General features: G+C 38.1%; 1 protein-coding gene across 3 annotated transcripts in view; it reads right to left on the bottom strand.

The window, feature by feature from the left end:
* Window positions 1–429: 429 nt before the first annotated feature.
* Window positions 430–12252, bottom strand: part of DISP1 (dispatched RND transporter family member 1) — a 131366-nt gene continuing 119543 nt past the window's right edge. For all 3 annotated transcript variants that reach the window (XM_063443795.1, XM_063443794.1, XM_063443797.1), the window contains 2 exons: window positions 11349–11446; window positions 430–3944 (listed from right to left, as the gene is read on the bottom strand). In XM_063443795.1, coding sequence (XP_063299865.1) covers window positions 1317–3944; window positions 11349–11446 — 2726 coding nt within the window. In that variant the 3' untranslated portion in view covers window positions 430–1316. The remainder of the gene's footprint in view (window positions 3945–11348; window positions 11447–12252) is intronic.

A 12252-nucleotide genomic window follows, 5' to 3' on the forward strand; every position in this document is an offset into this window, starting at 1 on the left:
TCACCTGTATATCCACTGCCAGGGTTAAAAAGCAGAGTTTATTTACCCTTTCTCCCTCATGGCGCAGGTCTCAGGTGTGCAGCTTTGCCTCCTTGACTGATATTGATCACAGCCAATACAATGTTTTCCTATAGTGCTGAGCCAATCAGATGATGACTCAGACCATCTGATTGAAATAGTGGAGTTTTATTACACTATTCCATGAAAGCACCTCTAGTGTCTGTCAGTATAACAGCCACTAGAGGCGGGTAAACCCTGCCATGAAATCACTAACGTTCCCACAGAATGGGGGATATGGCACCCAGACCACTTCATGTCCATTGAGTCCCATTAAAGCACTTCAGCTTGCTAGAATGCAAAGCTCACACTGGCCATAGGTAATCCATTCTCTGATATCCGCAAATAAACGGAGAACACAGACAGGTAAGCTATAGTTTTCTCAATATGGTTTTATTGACATAAACTCTTCATTTGATAGATCTAAACCTCTTGTTACAGCAGGCACGTTGGCGTCAATGTTTGGCATAGGACAATAAAACAAATTGCACTTAAACCATTACAGCTATGTCACTTTGTGGCACAGGCCATTAGCGGGTTTTGTATGTACTGTTTAGTGTCAAGTTCTGAATTTGGTTTCCATAACAGACATTCAAATAAAACAGTTAGTGTGATATATACGTATAACAGTACAGAAGTGCTATTTACTCACGTTTGTCACAAATATCCCTCACTCGGGTATTGTGCAGTGCGGTTTGGTAGACGAAACAACATTTTCTCATTCATAACCGGCCAAGAAGAAATAAAATTAAAACAAAACAAAAAAATGTTTAGATTTGCAACTCAGCATCTGTTAAATAGAAGCAGATCTGTTTGCCATTTTCTGCTGTGCTGGAAAAGCTGTGCAGTGGCGCATTTTGTGTTTTCCTGTTTAACAAAACGGAATGATAGATAAGCAAAAGCTATGCTGTGGGTTTTAATCTGATCTATATTGGGGTATACGAAAGTCAGTAGACTGCTTCACAGCATAGATCACTGCAAGGAAATACAGGATATACAGACTTTTTCAAGTAAGGACACAAACTTTGCCAACTGGACAGCATTTCTTGGAAAAAGTTAAACCTTGTTAAAACTGCAGCTTGGCAAATCAAATGTTTCATACCGATCGTCATACAGTTTTATTATTGGATATGTGCAGAATATGTTTAGTTGATGAAAGATTAGCGCTGGTTCCCACAATGCGTCGAAAAGAATGCATAGGTGCATGTGCATTCCACATAAAGTCTTTATAGAACTCTGATATACTTTGTTATAAATTCTTATGTTGTGCTACAGTTATTTGATGCTAAAGGTTCCAATTCGTAATGCTCATGTTCAACATCTGTTTTTGTACCCCTTGCGTCCAGTTGTTTTTTCTTAGAATGATTCATTTTATTCTGTCCTCTTTCTGCAGTATTTGAAGATAATGCTTGAGAAAAGGCTTTAAACTGTAGTTTCTTTGGCAGAGGTATCTGACCACAAGTTCCTTGTGGGCCAAGACACCGGCACATACACTGAAAAAAGAATGTTGCAAAAGCCCAACTGATGCACATAATCAACATCATGAATGTACCCAGCTGAGTGTAAGCTAGAACTGTAGATGGCATCATCATTGCCCCAGCCACGAAAGTGGTTAATGCAGCCATGGCTATGGCAGATCCCATTCGACTGAGAGAAAAGACCACTTTTCCTTCTCGGTCTGTGTCTGGAGCAAGGCGATATGCAACACCATAGTGTACAGCAAAATCCACGGACAAGCCAACAGCAACAGATATAGTGACAGATTCTAAAACATTTAGTTCCCATCCAAGGAGGACGAGAGAACCAACAGTAACGAATATGGTACCAGCAATGGAAGCTATGGCATAAAGACTTATGATGATGTTCCACGTTGTTAGAAGCATTACGCTAAATGCAACAGCTACAGAGAGTCCCATGGCAATCAGGGTTCCATCAGAAAGGCTATCTTGCAAGTCGTAGAATTCGAGGTTGCTCACAAACCATCCATTGCTGAGGCCTTCAGGAGCCAACTTCAGCTCATCAGCAATCCATGCATCAACCTCTTTATAGAACTGGTGCATCTTTTCATAAGCCAGGGTAAATAGGTAAGTGCTCTGAAATTCTAGTACCACAGCTCTGATTGTGTCATTTATGTCAAATCTAGGACCTGGTGTTTTGCTGTCTAAATGATAGCCTGTGCTTCTCTCAAGCTCCATGATGGCTCTCTTTATACACAGCTCAAAAACCTCTTGTTTGTAGGGAAACCCTGACTGACTACAACAGGGGTAAAGAGCAGGCTCATCACAGTCCTGATTCTCCATCCACTGTTTAAAAGTCTCAATGAAACAACTGGTGAAATCCTGTTCATCGGTTTGGTAAAAAAAGGTTTGGTTTTTTAACTTTTGGCAAAAACGCAAAATCCACCGTTGTGATGCCGGACTTGCAATATTAAAGCTACTGTCCAACTTGAGCTTGCCTTTGCTTTTAGGGTTAAGTGGATCCCCATTGTCCTCTGGAGATACACCCCATATTATTGTTATAGGCATGTGGAGCTCCTCCCCATGATGAACCCTTTCAAACATGAAAATCTTTTTAAATTCTGCATCATAGCGTTCAAATGGGTGAGAAGACCTAAAAACCTGGAACTCAGAAAGTTCTAGTGATGGGAGTTTCATCTTTGGATTAATACAGACAATATATGCGCCACCAACTGTTATGGCAAGGAACCAGAACACCCACACATATCTAAATTTTATGACAATACACGGCAATACCTTTTCAAAAAATATCCTTGATGCTTCAGAGATAGCAAATAGAAGTTTCTGTACCTTCTGGCACAATACATTCCAGCAGCTAGTCTTAGTCATTGGTGGTCGTGGTGTTTTCTTGAAACATGTAAATAGGTTTTGAAGATAACGCTCATGAAGAACAACTACTGCTGGTAACCAGGTTACCATCAACACATAATTTACCAATATGGCTGTGCCGGCATATACACCAAAACACCTGATTGCAGTAATATTACTCACATAATTCGCATAAAAGGCAGCTGCGGTAGTGAAGCTGGTGACAAACATAGATAGAGCAGCATGTTGCAGAGTGATGCTGACAGTTTCAGATGTTTCTGCATGAGGTTTATCAAACTTTGTGTAGTTCCACACGTCACACAAAACAAAAGCATCATCTGCTCCAATTCCAACCAGAATTATTAGTGCAGTGAGGTTCATGAAGGGGAAAAATTCAAAGTTAAATACTACACGATAAAGAAAATAAGATACAATCAATGAACTAATTATGGCAAACATGGTCATTAGTGTTATGAACATTGACCTAGTATATATGCACATGACCAACAGAACAATTACAATGGCAATTGCTGGATACACAGTATCCATTAAGAGATAGTCTTGAAATAAACTGTGTTTGATTCCAAACTCAATTCCCGTGATGGTGGTTACACCATCGGAACAGTTCCAGTTCTCAAAGTTGTCAAGATAAATGTTCATCATTGACTCTCCTTTTTCAGTTGGGGAGAAAAGCATGCTATGCATTAAAGCTGGAGTCCCATCAGCAGACTTTGGGCTTAAAAAATCTTTATCAACTAAATAGTGAAGGATCTGGTAAACGGCATTATACTTGGTACATTTACGAGGCACATTTGTACACTTCAGCTGGTCCTTTCTTTTGGAGGCCATGTCCCAGCAGTCTGGCCCCAACGTTCCATTGTGATAATATTTGGCACACGTACGGATTAATTTTAGTGTGTGAGAAACATCCCGATCTACAATCTTCTGGCACGACGAACGGTTATTGAGAATTGCAATGTAATTCCCGAGAGTCCAGCTGGGGCAACAGGAATCTGCTGTGGCTCTCTGACATAGGTCGGCAAACTGTGGGTGCGATCTGATCTGCAAAATAAAACCAAATACAAGAGTTACAAAATGAACAGAACGAGAATATAATATGCACTAGTGCTTGTAACCAGTGTTACAGAAGTTCCTGATCTCAGGGAATGACCAGGATGGACATGTTCTGGTCCGCCAAAATTAGTGAAAGATAAACTTGCTACATGAGGATGCCATTTTAATTCAGTCCTCTTTGGAGCAGAGTTAATAGTGGCAGCTACATATAACATGTGTTACCTTGGAGAGTAACGTCCACTAATCTCTGGCAAATTAAGCCAAGTAAATGCTAGGGTTCCTTTAACCCCTTAACCACACATGACATGTGTGACACGTCATGATTCCCTTTTATTCCAGAAGTTTGGTCCTTAAGGGGTTAAGGACCAAACTTCTGGAATAAAAGAGAATCATGACATGTCAAACATGTCATGTGTCCTTAAGGGGTTAATCTTAGGGCAGCATCGGAAGCAGCATATCAATCCTAGCCCCCCCAAAAAGTCAAGTAATATCCAAGTTACACAAAAGTGATGCACGTAGTGTGGGAAAATTCCATCATAGGGTTCTGGGTAGATAACAGTTGATGAACAATGCATTCCTTTCCACATCCCTCCCACTAAAGAAACTTAAAAAAAAAAAAAAAAAAAAAGTTTTTTTTTTTTTTTTTTTTTAAAGCCTCACTCACCGGCCTAGAGCACGTGCATATGTGCTCTAAGCTTGCAAAACAGTCCAATCACAGGCTTCTCTCTGTGATGTCGCAGGCAGCTTGGAACATCAGTGCCGAAATCAAGTTGCATCTCCACAGTACCCAATAGGGCATATTACACAGGAAAGCCAGCCCCCCCCCCCCCCCCCCATCACAAAAGGGTTGGAGTGACCCTTTAAATCAAGCAGATGATAGACAAATAGTATCCAACATTATGGAAAGCAATCCTGGTCTCTTTGTATTTCAATTTTAACTTTTATTAACATTGCAGTTACAAATGTCATCAGGACTATCACAGATACGTAAATGACATTTAATATGTGTATATATGTACATCATTTACTTATTTGCAATAAATACAAAAAATAATAAAAAGTTAAAATTTAAAGACAGACCAAGGTAGCTTTCAGTTATAATTTTATATCTATATCCAAATGTATAACACTACAAGCAGATAACACCAAACAGAAACTTTAAACTGGAACCTTTTAACAGAAACACTATACCCGCAGATCCAACCTTGGTTATTTCCCCTTGTATAAACACTATGTAGCAATGTCACACTTTGTTAGCATAATTAGCTATAGGAAAACAGTTTGAGCTATTTTTGGAGTACATAGGTAATGGCAAATTCTATTTGTGCGTCATCAATGATGCAGACACAAACAGTGCACCCATTGTGCATCAAACAACTGCACAGTTTGTTCCTGACTTGACTTCAAGAAAAAGTAACACAATTTTCCAATGTGACGCACTGCTCAGGTGTGAACAATTAATTTTATCTGCACTGGTATGCGTGCGTTGGCTACACAGATAAGAGAAATGCATATGAAATCATACAACAAGAACATAACTAGACATCAAACTAAACTTTACTTTATCTTTTATGTGTTCCGAATATACTGTTCCAGATATGCACCCTCACGCATTTGTAGACTTGAGCAAACATTTGTTTTGTTTATAAATTAATCGATCAGCTTGACTGACCAATCAATTTGATATGGATTAAAATTTATAAAAGTGTACATTTCTATTAAAAACAGCATTTCTTTTCCCCACAAAAAAATATTTTCAGTGAAGTGCTTTAGTATAGGGTGTCCCTTTAAATTAAGAAACAAAAATATTATTTAAAAAAGTAATCTGAAAAAAATAATAAAATATTAAGCATTCCTTATAAGTATTTTACTTGGCCTTTTAATAGAAAGAATATGACAAGTTAATGGCATTTGGTGTGTACATACTACACGGTTTGTATATGTTAACAAAGCTGCCATGAATACAAAAAGATTGTCTAAACTCTTGCCATGACAGAGAAACACTGACTGGTGCCAAGCTTGCTTTGCACATATAATATTATGTACAAATATTACAGACGCCAACTAACTGAGATTCTCTGTGGAATTTCAATAAGAGCTTAATAAGATATGTGCCCAGTGTGAAATCAGGAAATGGCCGACTGGCACAGCATGACATAAAAATAAAATGCCTTATCTTCCCTAGTTTCCACTTAAAATGAATAAAACGGGAAAAAACTAATATCAGTACACAAGTACAAACAAAATATTACCAAGTTTGGTTTTATTTAAGTACTTCTATCATGGGGTTTTATTTTATGTGTATTATCACATTCTCGCTATATTTGTTTTATATGGTTTCTTTCCTCTACTTTTAAAGGTATCATATATAAATGTTTGTGGCTATTGGCCGCTCCTAATGTGTAAACTGATTGGAAGTGGACCTCAACAGTGGACTGAACAAATAAAAACTGACAATACAGTAAACAGAATATAATTCCATGTATACATCTTGCTAGCACATGCATAAATTTATTTTTATTATTTTTTTCCCTGCTTGTACTTTTAATGCAGTTTGCAGAGAGGCAAAGACACAATGTCTTAATTGGAAGGGCTGCCCACAAGCCCAGGCAGGGAATACAGCAGGGAGAGAGGAGCACGGCCCTGCTACCCACTATATAGTTAACACGCGTGCACATTCTACTATATTGTGCTCACGAGATAACTACATAGTGGGCATAATCTACTAAATCATGTGCATTACTTTGTGTGCACAAGAGAAAAAAAAAGAATAAAAAAAGAATTCCGATGTTACATCTTGGGCAATATTGGATTTGATACTTCGACCACTTCAGCTCATTCAAGTGGTTTGGGTGCAAGTCATAGCACTCTTAATCCCACAGAGGTAATTATCGCAGGTTTTTTAATAAACAGCAACAATTACCTTTATGGGTTAACTCCACCTCTAGTGGCGGTCTATCAAACAGCCACTAGAGAGAGTTACAGATCGCTAGGCAACTTTTGGTCATCTGACGCTAGACGTCCTCACGCTCTGCATAAGGGCGTTCTCCATCAGCAGAATCCCCACAGGAAAGTAGTGAATAATGCTTTCTGATGGAGAAATCCAAATGCGAGCTTGGCCATTGCTGTCCGCCGGCGAAGGAGGAGCCATCATCGAGGGACATCGGCGCTGGACCCAGGTAAGTGACGGAAGGGTTTGCTATTGAAATTTTTATAGAAAAGTCCAGAGGCAAAGCCTACATCTATATCAAGAAAAACGTTGCATATTATATATGCCACATTTCTAACCCATGCTATATTTAGCTGTTCAGTGATGACTGTCTTTATCTAATGTGCTTCTAAAATGTTTTCAGCTGCATTTCCGTTTCTCTACAATACAAGCATTCTTCTTCAGTATACTAATTAAGACACCCTCCCTCTCCCAGTGCCGTGTGTCACTTCCTTAATGTGGTGGTGCAGGGAGGGCAAGTCCTTATTCTGCTGCTAGTATCTCAACTCCCTGCCCTTCTTATTTTTTTTTTTTTCCTAAAAATACATAGATGACAATGAGACCACATATCTGAAGTTAGAAATCGTTCGCTTTTAAGTGGGTGGTCTTGTGCAATTATTTTACGTTAATTTGATTACTATGCCAAGCAAGTTTGGACACGTGAATAAAAGAAAAAAAAATATCAGAATTTAATTTGCCTTAAAAACATGTAATGTTCTTATATTTGAACATTTTACACCATACAAACAAAAAAAAAAAAGATAACTTTTCTAATTTTCAATTTCTTTTTTTTTTTTATTGAAATCCAGAAATATATCATCTTAATTCAGTTCTTAGGAGTAGAGTGGATGTTAAATGTCAAAGCACAATGTGTATTTTAGAAATATGAATACAAATAAACCCTAATTTGTGCTGGTAATTCACAGCAAAAGAATAAGCTGGATCACGCTGTAGGCATGGGATCCATTTCTGTATCAGCAGCTTCAGTGCATTGGTACATCTCCTTGTTCCCGCTGACCTTATAGAAACTGCTGACTTAAAAGTTATGGAATGTGCAATTTTGGTTACTTTTCAAGATGCATTAAATCATGGCTCATTTCGGGCATTTTGAAACTATTAAATGCATGAGATAATTCAAACCTTGCGTTTCTCCGGATGCAGCAGAAGGTTTGATGTTGCTCTGTGTGTTACATTGTATATGTTGTGAGAGTGCGTGAGTAGTAGGGTAGAGCTGTATACACTGTAGTGTAGTTTTTGGAGAGAATTAGTTTTTTATCCAAAAACTATATTGTGCTAAAACAAAAAAGTGAGCAAAGCAGACTTTTAAATATGCTTATTTTACAAGCGAATATGATTATATGAAGCTTTTACTTTATAGCTGTAGGTTTATCAATGCTACATTAAGTATTTTTGTTCCCCATTCTCTAAAACAACAACAAAAACAGAAAAAACATTTGACTTCTTTCCAGAACCAAAAAAAAAAAAAAAGCATTAAGCATGAATAATAAAGTGTAAAAAAATGTGATCCATTTTAAGAAGTGTTAATAATGTTGACAGAAGGGATTGTTCAAGCAGACAAGTAGAGAAAAAACAAAACAGGCACAGTCATAATTCAAAGATGGTGATTGAGAATAGATTCTGTGCATTGGTTGAATGCTTTGCTTGCTGAAGCCATAATATCTTCTATAAACAGATTATAACTCAACAGCCCTCTTTAATGAGACAATTTTTACTGCTCTATGTGAACCGCGGCAGAAAGGCCTGAACAGTTTGTATTTCATGTTTAATTGCCTGTGTGTCCTTCAGTAATCTTTAGCCATCTGATTTTCATTAGAGAGCATGCCACAATTGCCTTTAATATACAATTACGAAGAAGGTATGCCCTCGGGCTGAAACGGAAAAAACTACAATCCACACTACTAAAGAGATCTTTTGGTTTAATAAGAAAACCATTTAATTCTACCACTCAATAAATACATACATCAAAATGCAAGAGAGCAACCAAACGTCTCCAACATATGCAACATAGCTTTCCATATATGTCAGAGCAGTGTACATCCCTCACAGAGAAGAGACATACGTGAACAAGGTGGAAGTGGAATGGTTTTATTAAATGCTTAAAGGACCACTATAGTACTCCCTCGGCGCTGGGGACTCTCCTCCTCCTCCTTCAGTCGTTATCGGCTGAATGCGCATGCGCGGCAAAAGCCGCGCGCGCATTCAGCCAGTACATAGGAAAGCATTCTCAATGCATTCCTATGGATGCTGGCGTCTTCTCACTGTGAAACTGCTATGTTTACAGCAGGCAGGGTTAATCCTAGACCTAGAGGGACCTGGCACCCAGACTACTTCATTGAGCTGAAGTGGTCTGGGTGCCTATAGTGGTCCTTTAACATGTATTCCTAACACTATACTGCTGGACTACCTATTAAGGTGTCAGACAGGTGGTTCTGGTGACTATTGTGTCCCTTTAAGTACCCAGCCTTATAGCTGTAAGGTTAGAGATGCTGGCCTGATCAGGTATTTCTAAGTTGCTTTTTATCGTTTTATTTATTTGCTTGCAAGGATGCCTATTTATGAAGGGACAAGATGAGGATATGCTAGGGCAGTTAGTGTTATTTACTAGTCCCTTTAAAACCCATATCATTTCTCCTTCCGGATACGTGCGCATTCACTTAGAGATTAACTTACACTCACCAATGGCTAGAGGAAATTGTGAGCCTTAGTCTATAGAATTTTCAACTACACTTTTTTTTATTTATTTTTTTAAAATAAACTTTTCATTACTGAATTTCTGAATAAATTGCCGATTCTCCCTTCACTTGCAAGAATTCTTAATCTATACTATCGTGCCTCTTAAAAGCCTACAGTTAACCTTTGCACAAATGTTGTTTAGCGTAGACATTTAATTTTAAAAATATTCCTTAAGACAAAATGTTCTCTGAACATGATTCGCAGACAACATATGGCTTCCTTTAATCATAACATCTAAGTGCGGCATACATGTGTGAGACTGTCCTATATGTACACGTTATGTGAATGTAAATATATGGGAAACACAACTCATCAGAAAGTGTTTGAAAACTGATAGAATGTATTTATGTGGAATGTTACACCTTCATGTGACAAATCAGGGTCCCAGGTCACAGGAATGAGAGACTACACAGCGTAGAGAAAAAGGAAGTATGAGCAAGCATCGACCTCTAAAATAACAAAGAAGAAAAAAAATGCAGAGTGTGTTTACTGTATGTGTCACGGCGAAAATAAAAGTGATGGGACACTACAAACACTATGTTACAGACTCTTTCAATAAGTGTATAAGTATATCTGAATGGAAATAAATTGCACCTGTGCAATACATCCTCTACAAGCATCCATTCATGTGAAAGGAAATCTGTACTTTCAGAGAAACTGCTATGTTTACACTGGGGTTAATCCAGCCTCTAGTGGCTCTCTCATTGACAGCCACTAGAGGCGCTTCCGCGCGTGTCACTGTGAAAAATCAGTGAGAAGACGCTGATGTCCATAGGAAAGCATTGAGAAATGCTTTCCTATGGACTGTTTGAATGCGCGCGCGGCTCTTGCCGCGCATGCACATTCGGCGCTGACGTCGGAAGAGGGAGGAGAGTTCCCCGGCGCTGGAGAAAGGTAAGAGTTTAACTCCTTAAGCCCAGCGGGAGTTGGACCCTGAGGGTGGGGGGACCTAAAGACCCTATAGTGCCAGGAAAACGAGTTTGTTTTCCTGGTACTATAGCAGTCCTTTAAACAGAATGCCCTAATTACAGATAAACATAAAAAGAATAATTTGCTCTGCTGATGTATGCATTAGACTAGTTACCTAGATTGAAAAGCACAAGTGTGCAGCCAATCAAAATGACAAACTATGACAGACAAGTAGTACGTTAAAATCATTAAAAAGTGCTGCATATGTTTATATGGATTATTGTTAAACAAAGTAAAAGATGCACTTTCGTACATTAGGTAGCAATATGATGAGTTCCATAGAGGTTTTGTGACATTGAAAAGCCAAGTGAAGACTATGTCACCACCTTGAACTCGAACTCCCTTGAGTGAGGAATGATAGTAGGCAGCACGTGCGTGTGGGGAGAGAAAACGGGCCAAAATGTGCATTATAGCAAGTAAAAGGATTACAAATCTAGTACATTCTGATCAAGAAAGCTTTTAAAAAGATTAAACCTGGCCTTCTATTAGCCCTATCAGACACTTAAGATGTAATTTATGCATCAGGTTATCTGTATGATTTAAAAGAAACTGAAAAACATAAACAGCCAACCAAAGGTCATATGTGAGTAGAAAGTTTATTTCAATTTTGAAATCGCCAAGGGAAAAAAAAAAAAGACATGCAAAGAATGTAGCAAATATTTGCTATTTATTGTACTTACCCTTGTATTATCTATATTGCACATGGACTTGATTGCTTGCAAATTCCACAGATTCTCCCCAACCGCAGATGTAAAAACTACTCTGGAGTAATGATTACCTGGGGATGAAACATAACAAAATTCTTTAGTAACAGGTTCACACTGAGCTACACACAAGCGTATGTATAATAAATTAACCCTTTTCAGAAAAAAACAATAACAAAGTATTATGGCTGATTGTTCCTCCTTCCTTTGTTTACCCCAACTGAACCGCTACAATCTTTTCGATCCAAGTTTCACGATTTGCACCCCATTTTACCACTCTCCTATATTCTTATTCAACTACCCCATATTACAGCGTTGCAATGTTTCGACATTTTACTCAATATGTCTAAGCAGGTAGGGACAAGGGTAGTTTATCATTGGTCTTGCACATTTTTCATTACGATTTCAATGAAAGCTGGCATATATATAATTCATACCTAAATCCATATGATATTTATAAAATCTGGAATCACTTCAAAAGTGTCCCTTTAAATAATACTTCGTTTCAAGCTTGGAATATTTTCAAGTCGATAATATTTATCATTTAGCAGCCCATTACCCGATTAGGAAAAAGTTAGATCAATAGTATTATGACTGGTACAGCGGGATAGAGGAACCAAGTGGTTTTATGGAGAAGTACTCTACAAAGATAGGAGATTCCATTAAGGTAACTGAAGTTGTGTAATAACATTGATTGCAGTTCCATCTACACCCAGCCCAGCTTTGGGTAGATTATAAAATGTAATTTATACATTGCACAAGCAACTCTAACGGGATATATATATATCTATCTATATATATTACAAATTATACATAGCAGAAATCTGCTGCTGTAATGCTGCAATGGGAGTTGGTTAACCATCCCCAAATGCTTTGTGAT

Source organism: Pelobates fuscus, chromosome 2, assembly GCF_036172605.1.
Source record: "Pelobates fuscus isolate aPelFus1 chromosome 2, aPelFus1.pri, whole genome shotgun sequence".
Lineage (NCBI taxonomy): Eukaryota > Metazoa > Chordata > Amphibia > Anura > Pelobatidae > Pelobates > Pelobates fuscus.